The sequence below is a fragment of the Zootermopsis nevadensis genome, unplaced genomic scaffold (genome assembly GCF_977971745.1).
Source record: "Zootermopsis nevadensis isolate Lab colony 2312 unplaced genomic scaffold, Znev_1.0 Znev_ptg000010l, whole genome shotgun sequence".
NCBI classification, from domain to species: domain Eukaryota; kingdom Metazoa; phylum Arthropoda; class Insecta; order Blattodea; family Termopsidae; genus Zootermopsis; species Zootermopsis nevadensis.
The window spans coordinates 2,356,016-2,376,849 of record NW_028259142.1 but is presented as its reverse complement, the minus strand read 5'-3'; the positions used below and the strand labels follow the sequence as shown (position 1 = coordinate 2,376,849).

General features: G+C 39.5%; 1 protein-coding gene across 13 annotated transcripts in view; it reads left to right on the top strand.

Annotated features, from left to right (window-relative positions):
- The window catches only part of Rdl (Resistant to dieldrin), an 82,789-nt gene extending 62,373 nt beyond the window's left edge, over positions 1 to 20,416 (top strand). For 2 of the 13 annotated variants that reach the window (XM_022063386.2, XM_022063385.2), the window contains exons 6-9: positions 331 to 468; positions 7,852 to 8,136; positions 11,886 to 12,046; positions 16,288 to 20,416. In XM_022063386.2, the coding sequence (XP_021919078.2) occupies positions 331 to 468; positions 7,852 to 8,136; positions 11,886 to 12,046; positions 16,288 to 16,578 (875 nt within the window). In that variant the 3' untranslated portion in view covers positions 16,579 to 20,416. Of the gene's footprint in view, positions 1 to 330; positions 469 to 1,656; positions 1,795 to 7,851; positions 8,137 to 11,885; positions 12,110 to 16,284 lie in introns of all 13 variants that reach the window. The other 11 variants (XM_022063381.2, XM_087346213.1, XM_022063377.2 and 8 more) reach the window with 6 other exon arrangements.
- The last annotated feature ends 418 nt before the right edge of the window (positions 20,417 to 20,834 follow it).

The following is a 20,834-nucleotide window of genomic DNA, read 5'->3' as shown; positions in this document are numbered from 1 at the left end:
CATGACACTGTATTCATCGCTTAAACTTTGTGGCTTATTTTATTTCTGGAATAATAAACGCCAGCTTCAGCACTGCCTTATAATTTTACCCAAAAACCCTTAACAATTTAATATTAATTATTTTTTTTTCTGTAGATATAGAAGTAATTAAAATAGAACATCAGCTTCTGAACTCGTGTCTTGTGGTATATAATTATTACTTTAAAAAAAAATCACTAGTAATTTGTTTAGTTAACCTTTATAATATTAGTTTGTTATTGTTTTAAATGTGAAGAACCCCTTATATTAAACTTTCATAGTCCCCTTTTTTTGTGTTCTCTCTACCCGCAGTTGGATACACAATGCGTGACATTCGATACAAATGGCATGACGGAACAAAGTCAGTAGGTATCTCCAGCGAGGTTCAACTTCCTCAATTCCGTGTCCTCGGGCATAGACAGAGGGCGACCGAAATTAACCTGTCCACAGGTAGAGTTCACAGACAACAATACATACTCAACAATAATGATTTTTAGCTTCGTTACTCTACTGTTACTGTAAGTCTCATCGTGTGCTGTCATTTAGCAAAGTGTGTCTTGTTTTGCGTTAATATACGTGGCTTTGTTCTTAGTTTCTACTTTCCGCTTTTATTTCCTCTCTCTCTCTCTCTCTCTCTTTCTCTCTCTCTCTGCACTGCTGAGGAATCCAGGGAGATGCATGTCGCCGTGAGACGGTGAAGCATCCAGCAGTTGTGCTGATGGACCATTACATTTAAAAAAAAAAAAAAAAAATGGCTCTGACAAGCAAGAACTGCATCTACTGAGCACATAAATTCATAGCTGCCTGCGCTTACTTTATGTTGAAAGAAGGCTCCGTCCAGTTCAGAGATTAGTGCCAGTTCCTTAGCAACTGTAGAAATTATTTTACTTGCTGTAAAGTCCTTTCTAGTAGCTTAGCTTCTTAAATATTAAGATGGTAAGTTTCGACGTGCCTTATATCTTACTTTCATAAGTGAGAAGCTGATTTTATAAATTTATTTAACTTAATAACGTAGATTAGACATCAGTACCCGTATGCTTCATAAATAGATAGTAGGCTTACTGCTTATTCCATACCTTGTTTTGAATACTCGGTGAGGCGATGTGTATCAATTATGACATTATCCGACAGATTTCAGGTTATCGGGAGAGCGTGTAGAGGGATCTGTACCCTAATATTTATCTGTTGACACTGGAAAAGTCGAGGATACCCCCGGTGAATGGCTTCATCAACAAGAATGTTTAGGATTCTCCACGATTCGTTACCGCTTTTCACAATTTTACTGGACGCCGCACAAAGAAACTTGCGAACGAGCCGCTAATGTCGGTAACGAGGTAATGACATGAACGTGAAGCGCAGGGCTCAGTCTGGAGCAAATACCAAAGATCGCCTGCACATGTGAGTTTCTAGTTTCCCTCAGCAGTCGAGATGTCTTTTTTCTTCTCTGTGTCCTCAGCAGTTCCGAGTATTTGTTCTGTGTGTGCGTGTGTGTTTCTGTGTGGCGTTGCACCTTGGCTACTAGGAGGACGTAGCACATCGGCAGACAACAGCAGCGCCAACAACAAACAACAACAGGGCTGTGTCTCGCACTCACTCATACCCGTAAGTTGCACATGGCCTTCCTTGTTTCTCTCCTAGTTGGTTATACTATGAGAGACATCCGCTATAAGTGGAACGAGGGTCCCAACTCTGTCGGCGTGTCGAACGAGGTGTCGCTACCCCAGTTCAAGGTGTTGGGCCACCGACAGCGGGCCATGGAGATTAGCCTCACAACAGGTATATCTTAGGCATACTAAATTCATGACCTCACAACAGGTACATCGTAGGCATACTACACTCACGACCTCACAAGTACATCACAGGCATCCTCCACTCATGGCCTCATAACAGGTATATCATAGGCATACTACACTCATGACCTCAGAACAGGTACATCGTAGGCATACTACACTCAGACCTCACAACAGGTACATCACAGGCATACTACACTCATGACCTCACAAGTACATCACAGGCATCCTCCACTCATGACCTCAGAACAGGTACATCATAGGCATACTACACTCATGACCTCAGAACAGGTACATCGTAGGCATCCTCCACTCATGACCTCAGAACAGGTACATCATAGGCATACTAGACTCATGACCTCACAACAGGTACATCATAGGCATACTACACTTATGACCTCACAAGTACATCACAGGCATCGTCCACTCATGACCTCAGAACAGATACATCACAGACACCCTCCACTCATGACCTCAGAACAGGTACATCATAGGAATACTACACTCATGACCTCACAACAGGTACATCATAGGCACACTACACTCGTGACCTCACAAGTACATCACAAGCATCCTCCACTCATGACCTCAGAACAGGTATATCACAGACATCCTCCACTCATGACCTCAGAACAGATACATCATAGGCATACTACACTCATGACCTCACAACAGGTACATCATAGGCATACTACACTCATGACCTCACAAGTACATCACAGGCATCGTCCACTCATGACCTCAGAACAGGTACATCACAGACATCCTCCACTCATGACCTCAGAACAGGTACATCACAGGCATACTACACTCACGACCTCACAAGTACATCACAGGCATCCTCCACTCATGACCTCATAACAGGTACATCACAGACATCCTCCACTCATGACCTCGGAACAGAAGTCTTTACTTGGCCTGTGTATACGTAATATCTGATAGTGCACACTTGAGTGGAATCTGCCAGCCGGATAGCGAAACCGGGTGACTTATTTCACTCAAGAATTGTCAACGCCGAACTCCATCGCCAATCAGAACGTGTAAATGTTTAGCTAAAACATGCCTGACCACCTGTATTTCAGCATCCCCTAACGTTGAAAATAAACAGAATATACACGAACAAAATCATCTTTCAAGAGAGAGAGATAGCTGGTTCCCCGTTGCATACAAGTGACAGTGAAATACCTGGGCCGACTCCGTAAATAAATAAATAAAATTACCAAGTGTAGGTCATTTTCAAAGCAGCCGCTTTCTGCCAATATGTGGAAGTCATTCTTTGAGTCAAATTACTGCTGTTTCAATGATATATTAATTTAAGGAGCACAAAAGGCTTGTTCGAGACAAACTCGACGGAGTGCAGCGAAAATTTCAAAACTTATATATTTTCAGGTCATAAATCATTTTACCAATAATTCTGCATGAGAAAGAGCACTGTCGTGATGAAAAATCCCCACTCCGGCCAAACACACGATGTCATTAGAACAAAGAGACGGACACTGTAATTCGTAGAATGAACAGGAACATCTTCGCGATATACCAGGTGATTCAAAAAGGACTTTACAACTTTAAAAGTGTACAGAAATTTAATCAGAAAGCTTAGAGGATCGGTTGAGGTGTCATTTTGTAGCAAAACAAATTAAGTTTGACTCACGTTGTGCTGTAGTACCGAATTCCGTCACCGCGAGCGCAAGCGGCAGTGCATTTGAAAATGGCTACTTTCACAGGTGCGGAGCGCGCTCGCTGTGTGCTGTGGTTTGAAGAAACGAAATCTGCGACAATGGTTCAGCGAAATTTTCGCACCCAGTATGGCAAGGATCCTCCCAGTAGACCTACAATTTACTCTTGGCACAAGAATTTTGTTGAGACTGGTTGTTCTGTTCGCCATGACAAATCTCCAGGTCGCCCGCGTGTTTCTAGTGCTGTTGTGGAACACGTTCGTGACAGCCCAAAGGTGAATGTGTTTTGTGCCCTTAGCAAAGTTAAACTGTACGGCCCGTTCTTTTTCCATGAGCGAACCATCAACGGTATCGTGTATCTGGATATGCTCGAAAATCTTCTCATACCACAGTTAGACGAAGATGACCAAAAAGGACACATTCACTTGCAGCAAGACGGCGCACCACCTCACTACCTCACAGAAGTCCGGGATTTCCTCAATAACCGTTTCCCAGGTCGGTGGATTGGTCGAACAGGGTCGATAGCATGGCCACCTCGTTCTCCAGATTTGACACCTCTCGATTTTTTCTTATGGGGTTTCATTAAAGATCGTGTGTATGTTCCACCCTTACCTGCCAATCTCACTGAGCTGAAAGCTCGAAACACCGCCGCAGTTGCAGAAGTGACACCGGATATGCTGGATCGTGTTTGGCAAGAAATTGATTTCAGGTGGGATGTCTGCAGTATCACATCGAACCAAAATGACTGTTTGAGGTAAAACTTCATTTGGTTTGCTACAAAATGACACCTCAACAGATTCTGTAAGCCTTCTGAATAAATTTCTATACACTTTCAAAGTTGTAAAGTCCTTTTTGAATCACCCTGTATAATTCATTTGTTTTTATTAAAAAGCAGGCCAGCGTTGTTTTTACACGCATGCACTTCTAATAAGTATTATTATTATTATTATCATCATCATCATCATCATTATCATCATCCGTCCATACGCAACAATTTCCCTTAGCGTCTTGTATTCATTAAACATGAGACGACGTATTAGAATTATAAACCCATCCTCAGGCCTGAAGATGGGTTTATAACCCGAAAATGTTGTCTCTAGTGCAAAAGTCAAAAACAAGACTTTACGTGAAACTGTCGTGTACGGATAGACAATAATAATAACAATAATAATTCAGACAATGTTCCCAACTTTACGCTCCCACACTTTTCTTCTGGACTCGCCAATTTCCCATCACAGAATTTCATGATATGATTTTGAGTCGTGTATTAAGAATCAAGATTCATCGTGTCATTATTTTTGCTCAGGAAATATGGCCCATCCAGCAGAGTCGCTCGAGAAACTACAAACAATTTTATTTTTTTTCTCGTATATGTAGAATCAAAATACTGCACCATAAACAAACCACGTAAAAAACGAAGCCAACTCAAAAATCCGTTTGACAAGAAAAACCTAATTCATGTAGTCACGTGTCCCAAGACAGTCTTACCAGTGTCGTTGGACGTTGTCACTCTATGGTTTGTCATGCCTCGTCGTCTCACGCGGTCAGAATACCATTTATACGAATCAACAAGTCCTGTCTTATCACGTTCTTTTCCTCAGCATTCGATTTCTCATCACAAACAAAGTTAATTCAGTTTTATTCCCTTGGACCTTCGACAGGAGTATAAAAATAAAACGGAAATATGGAACAGACATTTCTTTTGTTAAAGCCTCGCCCCTTAACAATTTTGCATCCAATCACAAAGCCAATGATGGGTAAATCGCACACATAGAAATTCGTTATCACCGAACATGTCATGATAGGCTAAGATCGTTTGATCACTTGAATTTCTGGCCTCGAGGTCCAACCTCATGGCCTGCTCTCGCTCCCCGCACCTCCACACACCTCCGAGAGTTACAAAACTGGGAGGACATTCAGTCCGTTCAACTTGGCTGCCACAGGAAGGCCATATCTCCATTGCAAATGTAAGTCCGGCAACTTGGCTGTGTAATATTAAATATCTCTAAATCAAAGCAAAACTACTGTAAAATATTTCTAAAAAAAAATATATATATATTCATAACGCTGATAAAGTTACTCTGCATAACACGTCTTCTGCAAATCATATTCTTCTGTCAAAAACGCTTCTGCACACTTAAATGCGCTGACGTAACTTTCACTGTGTTGTCATGCTGTGTATATCACGTCACTGTTGCAAATGATCAACAGAGTAATTAGACATCTTTGAAGGGCGATGTCACGTGACGACATATTTAGCTTCCTGCTCTGTACACTCACAAAGCTGAATATTGCATGGCAAACGGAGACAGAATTATCTTGATTCGTTGATTTTAATCAACTAGTTAATGGCTAAAATGTATGTCCTGCTGGATGTATGTCGTGCGTTTGGATGGGGCTAAAGGCTTACAACACAATCGGTTACCTTGCATTAACGGGATTGCAGCTCCCACATCTGTGTGTGTGTGTGTGTGTGTTTGTGTGCATGTTACATTACGAATAAAGCGACCCCTCTTTCAATTCGTGTACGATCTGAGCTCCACATCAGTAAGGTGGTTGCAGTAATGTATTAAAAAAAAGGCAACGGGATGAAAGATGCTTTAGGCTGTGTTCAAATTTAGAAATTTTTCATCTGAGTAATGGCAGATAGGATTCTAAAACGTTGGGATGTCAGATACGTTTCTATCCCCGACCAAATATTTAAACTTAATGCGAGTTCTACTAACGTGTTGCATTCTGGTCGTAACGAAAATTTCACATTCAAAAACATATTTCCGAAATTTACTACAACACTGCCATACAAACATTCATAGAGAAATTCGTAGCATACAAAAGCGAGAACGACGCCTTAGTTTATTTAATTAGAATCCTCAGCTGTGTAATAAAAAAAATGTTTGAACTCTAAAATGTTTTATAAAGTGTAATATGGCGTGAATATGTTACTCTGGCTTACAGGGGCGGATGGTAAACAGGATTTACTAACACTCTGATGTTTCTTGCGGCTAAACATAGAACATTCTTGCCAAATTAGTGTAATTCATAAAACAAATATTGATTAGTTTAAATTTTGCTTGAGAACGAATAGAGGATCCAGTTTCTGAAACGTCGTTTTAATGAAATTAGAACGATAGACTTATGTCCAAGAAATCCGATATTTTTATAAAAACAGCATAGTCACAAAACTTCAGATTTAACTATGTCTCCCTTCAAAATGGCTAAATATACTTATGTAAAGTGCTTCAAACTGCTTCAAGAATAAATTAAATAAATTCTTGTCACATACGTGTATCTCAATATACAAATGTGTAGAGTTCTATAAACTGCAAGGCTCTGGCATCTTAAATAAAAGGGCTACGTATTAAAATATTTCGAATAGATTTGTAGGATAATTCACAATACATAGAAGTAATTTTATAAAGCCCTTATAACTACACTTCCGTACGAATCCGCCCACAGAACACCTCAAGCATTGCGAACCAAAACACTGATATGAGCTCGTTCAAAACATAGGGCCCATTTATTGTAAAAAAAAATACCACTGACATATTTTTCTGTAACGGAGGGGGGGGGGGAAGATATAAATATTAAAATTTCAAAATACTTCAGTGCCTTGCGTATCTGTTTTGTACGTTTCATCTTCCTTCTGTGAACTAACAGATCGATACAAAATTACTTTTAATCTGTTCCTACAGAGATACGTTGTTTTCTGAAAAAATTTTCTATAACACTTTTACAATTATACCATTGCATAATCCTCGCCCCCCTAATCAGCGATGGTGATCAGACTCAGACTCGCTCAAACCAAGTCATCTGCTCCATTTCGTACCCAGGTTACTGCAACGTACTTCAAGACACGTCTCGCAAAAATCTTTGCGATGTCACAAGTCGAATACATTTTGAAACAAACTACGAAGATAATGAAGAATTCCGTGCTACATGCGATACCAGCAAACTTCGATATTTTAAAACGAATTATATCCATATTCCAGATATATCGATTACTATCAACGTCTTATATTTACCGCATAATGTACATTCGTGTACTTCTAAAATCATACCTAGTTAACATCGATAAAGACCTACGATATCAAAATCTTGTCCATAATTAAGCTTTCGATCGATGGCGTCTTCTGGATTGTAGCGCCGTGCAGACGTGTAGGTAAATACCAATAATTCTGGGGAACAATCTGCCTCTACCTTCAGGGTTGGAGACAGCATGTTCCTTCGAATAGCTGGTATCTTCCTAGAAATCAGCGTGACGTTATAACTCGTAAGACCAACATCGACATATTTACAGCCGCGAGAACCTCAAATATCATGAGATTAAGACTTGTTGCTTTAATCGTGTTACTGTGTCTCGTGAATAGGAAATTACTCTCGTCTGGCATGCGAGATCCAGTTCGTTCGTTCCATGGGCTACTACCTCATCCAGATCTACATCCCATCTGGACTGATCGTCATCATCTCGTGGGTCAGTTTCTGGCTGAACCGGAACGCGACACCCGCCAGGGTAGCTCTGGGAGTCACCACAGTGCTCACGATGACAACCCTCATGTCATCCACCAACGCTGCTCTGCCCAAGATCTCCTATGTGAAATCCATCGACGTCTACCTGGGGACATGCTTCGTTATGGTCTTCGCATCGCTGCTAGGCAAGTACTGCGTACTACATAACAGACATTGCATTCTAAGAATATTTAGCCCGTTAATCCTATTACAGAGTTTAACTTAGTCGCAAAATCCATGTTAAGTGGGACCCTTATCCGGGCACGGCGCGTCTCCAGATTCTGAGCGGAGCATACGACCTCCAGACATGTAAAGAACTTCAAAATATACCGAATAAACAGCTGACGAAATGCTGTTTCCCCACCTCAGATGTCAGGCGCTGGCTACAAATCCTCAACGTAATAAAATCTAGCGTCTTACGAAATGTTACACAGGGACTCAAGACTCGGTAAGAAGGAAAGGAAAGTTCTCGCTTAACAGCCGATAAATTTGTATAAATGTCATATTTAAATGAGAAGTTAATATTAAAAATATGCATCTCAAAGAAACGGAAGAGTGAAAATTGTTCTAAAAGTTTATCTTCGAGGAGGGCATAAATTTGGGTGCGTTTCTTTATTCAGAAAATTCACATTTGTTTAACGGATACTGAAATTCTACTGTTTTCCAATTTCATAATCCTGAGCTCATCTACATCAGACTGTACGCTCACCTGATAATGTACAAAATACTGAAGTGTTTAATTTTCATTTTTAATTTCATAATTTATTTCCTGAATCTAATTGCTTAAAGTGTGGTAGATGTTCATGCTAACAAGGATTGAGTATTGACTTCATCTGTGAGTAGAAACGATTCAGACAAGATTTAGGAAGGAGGTCTACGTCTTTGCTTCAAAAGAAATCTCAGTGTCCAAATAGTAAAACGCGAATCCTTTCAATGGAATTCAACACGGAACAGTTTCCTACGCCTGTCATATTTTTTTTATTTGTAGTGTTCTGTCTGACGACAGGTCCATATGAACAGGATCCTTCCATCCTTTTCTCGGACTGGGACCTGTTCATATACGTTCTTGGCAGATGATCCAGAAGTGGTTTGCCATTGCCTTCTTCTGTGTGTGAATGGAGTAATTGTTGGGATGCCACGGAGGAAAACTCCGTGTTGCCTAGACCACGGCCTTGCCCAACACAAGTTATAAATTCGGGCACCGCCGGGAATCGAACCCGAGACCCCCAGGATTACAAGGCCAGCGTTCTAACCGCTAGACCACCTCATCTTATTATTATTTCGTGTTCTGTCTGACGCCTGTCATAGGAAGGAGATTTCTGCTTGTAACTAAATTTCAACACGATATTCAGATCAGAGATTAAGAGATTGGCTGGGAAAGTAACACGCATTGAAGAGATGAGAGATCTCACTCTGTAAACACGGACACGGTTCACAGGGTATCATGAAAGGCGATGAAATCTAATGAACAGCTAGGCGACTTTCAGCTTCTCAGAAAGTATTCTGTTTCACAAAGTTACTTGCTCTGTTAGTTAGTAGCTAAAGGCCGAGAGTTTCGCCCGGACAAGACAACGAACACGGGATCTGGCGTAGAGCCAGTTCAGTCACAGGACAATGCCCTCTGACCTGACATTTGTCTTCTCGTCACTCACAAGTCGTACACGTCAAAAAACAAATGAACTGCAGTTTGCGTAATCGGCTTCCGTATGCACGGCACACTAGTACGACAAAGCTCTCTGTGGGATTGCCATACGTCTGCCGATTGTCTGGACAACTCAATCATCAAACACACACAAAGACTTTTATAATATAAACATAAGTGATGGCTTTTAAAGGAAAGTATTCAAAGACTAAGCAAGAAACAAGTAAGTAAACCAAGGGACAGCTAATTCCGGGGTCACATTTTTATTCTAATAATTTTTTTTTAATTAATTATTCTTGTCCGTCTAATCACAATTTAAAATTTAAAATTAAGATAATTAAAATATCATGTGATGTTCCTTATCGAAACATTCGATTTACATTTAGAACATCGAATGTTTCGATAAGGAACATCACATGATATTTTAATTATCTTAATTTTAAATTTTAAATTGTGATTAGACGGATAAGAATAATTAATTAAATATATATCTTCACAATATGACGCAACTATACCATCTTCTAATAATTCTTTATACTGACAATTCATAGCCATCTCAAAATTTATGTAAACTATTAACCTCCGCAGCTGATATAAAATTTACTAAAAAAAAATAAGATTATACGAAAGACGGCAGTAAGCATTTTGATAAATAACGCCCGAAGTCACAAAAAATAAATAACATTCAGTCCGAAGTTTTAACATCTGATTCTTAGTTACAAGAAAGGAAAATCGATGTTCCCTGCAATAAATTACGCGTTCGTATTTGAAAACTTCTACTCTGAAAATGTGCATTATGTCTATGTATAGATAACGATTGAAATTCAAGTCATTATATTCCATACTCCAGTAAACTCAGCATGGTACAGGGTGTTCTAATTCTGATGTTGCTCACTATTACAGTTCTTTCTCTTGACTTGCGCCATTCGACAACGCAATTTTTGATTATATAGAACTGTAACAATTTCTAAATAACGAATTTGGCAGAATCCTTCATGAAATGACGAAGGCCAAGGAATTCCTTTAACAGAATCGGAAGATGGATATCGCTATTTACAACAACCCGGCACTGCACCGTATCCAGAACAAGATTAAACCAATCAACACCATCACACTGTTTCTTTCCAAATTCCCCCCCCCCCAAAAAAAACTTTGTTTCCATTTCTTGTCTCTACCACGCCTCAGCCATCCTCACAAACATTTTAATTAGCCCAAAACACCTCGTTATTACCTCAGATTCAGTGATAATGTTGCACGAGATTACAAATGAAGCTTGTGTTTCCTGACGTCTGAAAGCAACTGCTCCAAAGTTCTCAACAACAGTTTACAAATGAACAACATGCGACCAGTAGTTTATCTGTTATGTCCAAGTGCACATTGATGAACCTCGTTTCGGATTTTTCACAACCTATAAAAATTTTCAATATTATTATTAATCAATTGAATAAAAATTTACTTGGATATTATCCATCGTCTAGTAAATATAAAACGTAAAAACGTAGATAGGGATTAGCTCTATCTAGTGGGCCCAACTGTGTAGGAACCTGAAGACGGAGATAGAGTCCCATCTCCGAAACGTCGTTTTACGTTTTATATTTACTAGACGATGGATAATATCCAAGGAAAAGTCCGGAGATAGGGATTAGCTCTATCTAGTGGGCCCAACTGTGTAGGAACCTGAAGACGGAGATAGAGTCCCATCTCCGAAACGTCGTTTTAAGTTTTATATTTACTAGACGATGGATAATATCCAAGGAAAAAGTCCGGAGATAGGGATTAGCTCTATCTAGTGGGCCCAACTGTGTAGGAACCTGAAGACGGACATAGAGTCCCATCTCCGAAACGTCGTTTTACGTTTTTACGTTTTATATTTACTAGACGATGGATAATATCCAAGTAAATTTTTATTCAATTGACTCTTCACCATCGTCAAGAAGTTTTAGATTTGATATTATTATTAATATTTTCCTTGAATTTAAAACTTCCCTTTTAGCGCCTACATTACAACACAGTGCGTGCACGAAGAATGGGAACGCAGGCCTATGACCTTGAGTGATTGTCAATAATAAAATGTCACTGTCCGTAAATTGCGTGAACCATAGTCAACATGCAAGCCTTCTGTAGCCGGGTTTCCAAGCGCACAGTCGTTCGACCCAGTTCTGTTTCTTATATTAAAAGACGTCAAGCATACTAAGTCAGTGTCCATCATCTTAAAATTACATGATCGTTCTAAAAACCTTCGTTCCTCCACAGAATACGCTACTGTTGGGTACATGGCAAAGAGAATTCAAATGCGGAAAAATCGCTTCCTTGCCATCCAGAAGATCGCGGAGCAGAAGAAGGCTGGTTTGGAAGCGGCCCATGGACCACCCCCCGGACCCCCAGGGGAAGGTGACCATGCGCCGAAACAAACAGTGAGTGTCGCCAGCCAAAACTGCAGCTCCATCCCGCGGGGTCACGACGCACAGCCGCATGGGGTAACTACACATGCACGCCTCCACCACAATCATAGAGGCATGCTCATCGGGGCGGGCAGTGTTGTACAGTACTGGCTTTCGCTCAACACGCTTTATACAGGGTGTTTCTTTTACGAGTGCGGAGTCACGTCCGGCCGACCCGTAACGCTGAAGTTCCTTTCACGGTTGCGCTGTCCACAAAACGTACTCGACAATTTACTAGCAGACCCAAATCAATTCACTCAACATTTAAAAATGATGTTTGTGAAGTAGGACAAGCAAGGAAACAAGTTTAGACAAAATAGCATCAAATCAATTAAACGTTCTTTTGCTCCAAGGGCGTGTTTCCTTAATAAACAGAATCAAATAAGAAATGCGTTCATTCGCTGAAAATTCTCCTTTAATTCAAGCATATTTTCACTCGCGTTTTAACACGGTATATTTCATAAACTTAAAATATTTTTTTTGGGGGGGGGGGGGTTTAAGAGTTCGAGTCGGCAGTTTAAGATAAAGAAACTGATAACGAAAGACACTTTTAATTATGGTATAAAATTTATTCATATTAACCTCTGAATCATTAAATTCATCTAAATAATACCTTGAATTTCAGTTGCTACACCAGGGAAAACATTACACGTCGATCAGAGAGATTATTTAATGTTGTTTAAGGAAATAATGCTACATTTCTGATAACCACGCGAAATCTACAAATACACTCTGTGGAAAAATTCCTGAATATTTATATTGGCGGTACATATAAGCTACCACTGTGTTTCAAAATGAGGTGAAGGATATACTGTATTTACCATTAAATAAAATTGACTCATATTTATAAACTGTGAAATCAAATTTTGTTAATATTAATGTTTGTAGTTATTTTCTAAATATAATGTATGTAACCCTTCCTAGATAAATATTGCATTAAGTGTAAACCAATATGAAAGAAATAAGTTGGTAAACCTGGATTATGGTTAAAGAACCAAATGATTCTGTAGGAGAAAGGAACTGAACAATTATGACTAATTTCTTCAAAAAAAAGATAACGTTTTATATATATATACTCCATCGATATGGCCTTTAGGTGCAATATAAACTGAAATCACATATTAAATGTTTTATTTTAAAACATATTATTCTCATTCGCAGAGACGATAAACGAAAAAATTACGGGTGTATGTTTCTGTACAACACTGCTTGACTGCAAAATAGATTCAAATTAATCACGCTCATTGATTTCATCACTGTTGCTTTCAAATTAAATGCTGAACTAATATATGTCATAAACGTGTAATATCACATTTAAATCAGTAACTTAAATCCAAACACATAAAAATACGTCAATATTTACGACAAATCACATTAAAAATAAGGCATGTACTGAGGAGAAATGTCTATTACAAATAATAAACAAAATAACACTTTATAAAAATATTTTCATTCTTAAAATTAAATAATGTCGATAATATCGTATGTAAGAACAATCTGTTATCGGCTTAGGAATGATGCACACGTAACCCAATAACACGTTTCTAATACCATTACAGCTGTTCCCAATACTACCAACATTACTACTATATATTCAATTACTGTCAATAATAAAATTCCCACGAAGGTTCTATAAAAATAATGTAAGACTTGAGGTTCTCACAGCGGTGAGTATGAAGATTTCCGTCTTCTGGGTTGTTGCGCTGTGTAGTCTGGTCGATGTTTACCAACGTTTCAGAGGACATACTGCCTCCGTCATCAGAGTATGAAGATTTCTGTCTTCTGGGTTGTTGCGCTGTGTAGTCTGGTCGATGTTAACCAACGTTTCAGAGGACATACTGCCTCCGTCATCAGAGTATGAAGATTTCTGTCTTCTGGGTTGTTGCGCTGTGTAGTCTGGTCGATGTTTACCAACGTTTCAGAGGTCATACTGCCTCCGTCATCAGAGTATGAAGATTTCTGTCTTCTGGGTTGTTGCGCTGTGTAGTCTGGTCGATGTTTACCAACGTTTCAGAGGTCATACTGCCTCCGTCATCAGAGTATGAAGATTTGTGTCTTCTGGGTTGTTGCGCTGTGTAGTCTGGTCGATGTTTACCAACGTTTCAGAGGTCATACTGCCTCCGTCATCAGAGTATGAAGATTTCTGTCTTCTGGGTTGTTGCGCTGTGTAGTCTGGTCGATGTTTACCAACGTTTCAGAGGTCATACTGCCTCCGTCATCAGAGTATGAAGATTTGTGTCTTCTGGGTTGTTGCGCTGTGTAGTCTGGTCGATGTTTACCAACGTTTCAGAGGTCATACTGCCTCCGTCATCAGAGTATGAAGATTTCTGTCTTCTGGGTTGTTGCGCTGTGTAGTCTGGTCGATGTTTACCAACGTTTCAGAGGTCATACTGCCTCCGTCATCAGAGTATGAAGATTTGTGTCTTCTGGGTTGTTGCGCTGTGTAGCGCAATAACCCAGAAGACGGATATCTTTATAAAAATAATGTTACGTAACTGGGCATGCTGGAAACTTTAGCAAAGACAACGATGGGCCGAACACGTAGCTGGAATAGGCGAAAGATAGAATACATATATACTTTCAGAATCAAATAGCGAGATGGATTTATAAGATGAGGACAGGTCTTGGGAAAACATTATCTGAGGTTTACGGTGGATTCAAATGGATGCCGATCGTATAAAATGATGGCTACCGGTTGTTTACTTCGGCGTAGCGTCCACAGATCTGCGGTAAAATACATCATCAAAGTCTAAGGTTTTCTGACGACGCAGTGTTATAATGTGATAAAATTTATACCGGAATACCAGGCGGGACATCTTAGAAGGCAGACATCCTCCTCACATCATCCGTTTTTAAGAGTAAGCCACAAAGAGCACACGCTAATGTCGAAGGAATTTGTGTCACGATCCAATCGATATACGTCAGTCGATTGTATTTACAGGTCACTCACAGGGAGTTAGAGACTCCCTGTTAGTATTTAAATTTAATCAGTTTCCATTAACGTGGATAAATAATTAAGTACGTGTTCTAAAACATCTTAATCCGAAAAGTACAACAGATTGAGAACTTTACAAACAAAATAAAAAATCTATAAACTGTCTACGTTCAAGTACATTTCCAAAAGCATTATTCATTGCAAGTATTACGGCATTTGTATTCAAGTTACGGTAGCATTTTTTCCTGCAGTAGCAAAGAGGAAATATCTCCTTTATAAATAAACGAACTGGATAAAGCAATACGTGGTTTCTACAGCTTTAATTTTTTCGGAGCCATAATGAATATGAAACGACACCGACTTCATTCTGAATAAAAAAAACAAAAAAACTATGAACAATAAACGTGCTGTGTCAGATTTGAAGTCGTCAAGTTGGTAGACATGTCACTGTTGTTATTCTGCGTTCAAACGCCGTGTGAACTTTTACGTAGGTGCCGACCTTTCGACGGAACACATTTTTCAGTCCTGACGATGGAGTCAGTATATTCCTCCGAAACGTTTGTGTATACCTGTCCACTCGGCGTTACGACCCAGGAGATCGACATGGACAGAACGCGAACTCCACAGTTTCTGCGCCAGAAACCTTGCTTTTCGATTACCTTCATTCGCGTTAAGAGTAACCAGTGGCTACGTCACTGCGTCGTAAAGATGCTGTTGCCGTCTCATTAATCAATTCTATACAGACTGTCCATTTAAAATGCAACCCACAAAGAATCAAGTACTACGAGACAAAAGTTGATTCAGAAACAGGTTCGCCCTCATGTCTCGCCCGCGGCTCTAGAGTCAGCGTCACCCTGGTAACTAGACCACTGGTAACGCTAGAAGCGCGGCTGCTAACATGGTATATACACGAGCAGAATGTTTTCAAATCGAAACAGTTCGCTGCTGCACGAGATTCAATCATCAACGCGTGTCCTAAAACGTAAATACCGAATTAGACAACAAAAACAGGCGACTGGTAAGAAATTTTCGGGACAGAGGCAGTACTCGTCTCTTACAAAACGCTCACCGATCGACAAAACAACAGTGCACTATCAGAAACAAAGGAATACGGCTACAAGAAATCATCGTTTTGTGCGTGTAGACAGGGTTGCGTTTTAAGTGGTTTGCCCTGCATTCAAGTCTCTCGCTCACAAGTCGACGCTCAACGCCTCGTCTTTTATGTGTTGTGTACCTTGTAAGTGGTCCGGGGCTTGGGCCGTGCCCTTTGTTCCAGGAGGTACGGTTCAAAGTTCACGATCCGAAGGTTCACTCGAAGGGCGGTACGCTGGAGAACACTATCAACGGGCGGACAGACGAGGAAGCCGCGGCCCCAGCACCCCAACACCTCATCCACCCGGGTAAGGACATCAACAAGTTGTACGGAATCACGCCCAGCGACATCGACAAGTATTCTCGAATCGTATTTCCCGTCTGCTTCATCTGCTTCAACCTCATGTACTGGATCATCTACCTGCACATCAGCGACGTCGTAGCAGACGACCTGGTGCTCCTCGACGAGGAGAAGTAGGGGTGTGGACTCCGCACCGCACGACTTCCTCGCATTAATCCTATCACACTTCTCAAAACACTGACCTTAAGTATATTAATTGCAAAAAAAATCAGAGTTAAACATGCCAGGTTATCACATTGCAAATATGTGCTGTATTCTAAAAGAAAAATGACTTCTCCATCTGGCATCCGAAATAGTGCTGCCTGTCCCAGGCTGTGTTTTAGAGTTCTATGATGGAACTTTTTGATGGGTGTAGACGATGAACCATGTAGAATGAAGTGTGTATTCTTCTACTCGATACAGAAAAACCAAGATTAGTAGATTGGACGAAGATATTCAGTTCAAAACGTAGTGTGAACTAGAAACAGTTATGTGTCGGCTTGCATAGACTAGAAACAACCAATCATTATGAGCCGGACCGCGGAAAGCGTAAATTCAATGGCAGTTTCTGAAGCTCATCGTTGCCAAGGAGATTATTTTCCGCACGAGACGCGACGATTTGTCTTGTAATGAGGCAAAATCAAGAGTCAACATGACGTAGGAAAGGAAACATAGCTGGTACGCCTTTCTATCCCATCCCCTCGAGTAACACATGGAGTAGACAACTTCCTTCCGTGAATCTAGTCAACGCAAACTTCTCATTCTCGCAAAGAAAACATGGAACAAACTGAGAGGGATTTCTTAACACGTATGCATGGAAAATTACGTAGTTGGTGAGATAGCTTAAGGACTAAGGACGAAGGACGACGTATGCGATTTAGAAGTACTGATTACATTTCGTTAGACCTACTGCAAGCATAAGCTAATATGATTTTTCGCTCTCTCAGCGATATATTTTTAAAATATAGAATATACTGTTACATATATAGATTGAGACCACAATTGTTTATGTGGATACATATATATACATACATACACGCATAAATAGTTGTATCTGACTTGTCGCCCTAAAGTAACGTAACTTTAAATTACAAGTGAACCGCCAAATTCTAGTTTTATTAATCCCGTGTAAGATTTGACGTTTTCACGGCGGTGAATACTAAGATGGCTGTCCTATGGGTTGTTTCGCCGTGCAGTCTCGTAGAAGTTTACCGATGTTTCAGAGGTCTTAGCTGCCTCCATCGTCAGGGTGATCGCTTTGATGACGGAGGCATCAAAGACCTCTGAAACGTCGGTAAACATTTGCCAGACTACACGACGAAACAACCCAGAAGACAGCCATCTTTTTTATCATTCCCGTCTGCGTATAGTTTATGACTGTGTTATGTTTTGACGGAGGCTGGATCTCGAGTTGGCTTGTTAATTGTTGAGATAATATTCTAATAGAAAAAAAAGAGATGGCAGTGCATATGCTCCACAGAATCCCTAGTAATACTTACTCCATGTGGTTAGCGTCCCCCTGCCCTCCTCCAAATACTATGTACAGATGATTTTATACAAAAAAAAAGAATGTATTTAAAAACGTGATTCAGATAAAGAAAATGAAATATGTATATATATCAAGTGTATTACACAATAGGCCGTATGGTAAATCAAACATTTATAATTAACCACTAGTTCTAAAATCTCGCCTGGCTCATGTTTAAGGAAGCATGGAAGTATTCCTCTCAATGACAGTACGCGTGAGTGCATGTTAAGCGAAGTTAAAATATAAAAAATTTGGGTTATGTAAAAGACAACACTAAAAGTTCGGGGTATATACGTGGTGGTTTCGAACACATTTTTTTCTGGTTTCTTCACAGATGCATTTCACGAATTACCCCCCCCCCCCCCCCTCCACCTTTCCATGCTCCTACTGCTGCGAACTAAAATCTCAAATCGATTTTAAATTCACTTGAAAACATAATCACTATTACTTATTCTTTTAAGTAATCTCTTTGATATAATTAAATATATACAACTTTTAAAAATTAAACCCACAATGTAGCCAACCACACATAAACATTCCAGTGCACAAGACACAAAAGAGAAGAATATATATATATATATATATATATATATATTAGCACTACGACATGGTGTGAACTGAGTGTTGTGATGACGTACTTTCAATCAGACGTCATTCAAAAAACTGCCATTTTTATAATAAAACAGGGAGAAACTACAAAGATGCAGCCACCACTTCAGCGTGGTCCAGTGCAATGAAATGTAAACACCTCCTTGCATAAAACAAAAGAACCTCATTTCGAGTATTTAAATTATTTATGGATCGTCATCGTTATTATACGAAGTGTCACTTCAACTTCACAGCAAGAAACTGATATAAAGCGTTTCAAAAAATTTTAACATGTGTCACTGTCGCACAAAAGAAAAATTGACGGTGACAGAATTTTTCTTACGTTTCTGTCTACTTATAAACAAAAACTAACATTACATATGGCACCATTTAAGAACACTTCATACACCATTCAGCAGCGAAAGAAGGAATGAAAAAATAAATCGGAATGTTATTATTAATTTATATCTAGAATATATCTAGTCCTATTTTATTGATTCCATAACATGTAATTACATTTAAAAAACTAGGCTTTTGTCACCACAGAGCAATGCAGTAGCAGCTGCCCGCTCTGTCTTGCTTAAACCTTCTGGAACATCACAAAACGATACGAAACCTGAATGTAAATAACTTTACGTATTCTATCCAAATGAACGAAACATTGTTTTCAATCTCACAGTAGTTAATCACAGAGTTGTAGCATCGAGTCTACATTATTAATATTGTTTAGGCCACTTTTCATATACGGGATGTAATAGCTTATAGCTACCACCATAATAACGAAGAAGGACTTTAACCTCGAAGTATAAGTTTCTGAAATGGCGAAGAGGATACCAACATTGCAACAAAACACTTCATCATTCTTTACTGTATAACAAGGCTAAAGTCCTTCTCAGTACGTACGTTATATATATATATGTGATAAAAAAATAAAATGGTATTACATTTGTATATAGTAATCTGTGGACAGCCACAGGCAGTCGTCTATTGTTCTGACTGTTGGACGCTATGAACGCGCCGTACCAAACGACGCTGACAACTCAGCGTCCCTTGGTGCGGTGCTGAGCGTACAACGAGGATGTTTGTTAAAACGACATTTTCCTCGGTGAAAAGTCTACTCATATTGCTCAACAAACAAACAAACCAAAAATATATTATTAAAATGCATAAACATTACATGGCAGGTGATGCATCTGTTAATAGGTTTGTGGCTCTAAGCAATATCTGGGGTGCCTGGTACATTCCTTCTCCCTCCACCCCCCACTGTCTCACTCACTCTTACACCTTAAACACGACTCCTTGAGTACATTTTTACATTTCCCATGTCCACTGAGCCCAATACTTCATTCATCCATCTATTCGAAAGTTAGATGTCCCTTATCAAAACCCCGCCGCTGGTGAGTGACCAACACATTTAAATGCACTATTACAAACACACACACACACAGTCCCTGCTCCTCACTGGTGAATTTTTAATGAGATCAAACCCCATCAAGATCCATAATGATGATTCCAATATCTGCAGATACATAATAGACTACATATTAATTCTAAAGGACTAAGAAATTTAAAAAAAGAGTAATCCCGTGTTTACGGAAAGGGAGACAAAGTGTTATACACTGACAAAGCTTTTAGACCTAACAACTTGTAGATAACAGTGCTTCTATGTGGAAAAAAAAACAAAAAACAAAGTGTTGTGTTTATAAGAAATAAAAATGAAACACTGTGAAGTAAAACTGCAGTATATTTTGTGGGGGAAAAGCTCACAATTGAATATTCTAAATACGGAGAGGAAGTTAGTAGAAACTTCATATAAATATTTGTTTGTCGTTTTTATTTCAATAAAAGTAATGAGAATCACTTAAAAGTGTTTTATTACATCTTTCATTTCAGATCTGTAGCACAAAACGCTTACTCAAATAACAGAAACGAAGCAGTAAGCGAGTTGTTACAAAGTTAACCTAAATCACGTGGCCCAGAGGTACTTAACACTTGCATTTTTTTTAGACAGAAACACCACACGACGCCTTCCCAGCGAAATCTCGATTCCTCAATTATTTCTGCAGATCACACAGAAATAGTTTCTTTGTTGATTTGCCCCTCAGTTTAGTGATTGCTTCACAACTCAGATTACGTATATTTAATACAGAAATAACAGAATAGATACGAGTCATAAAATCAAACGTAACTTTTGGGTAATAAAATGTATATTCCTGGCCCGATTGAAGGAAAAGCACTAAACCGGAACTTAAGTTGTGAAGGTTAACTTGCATTGCAT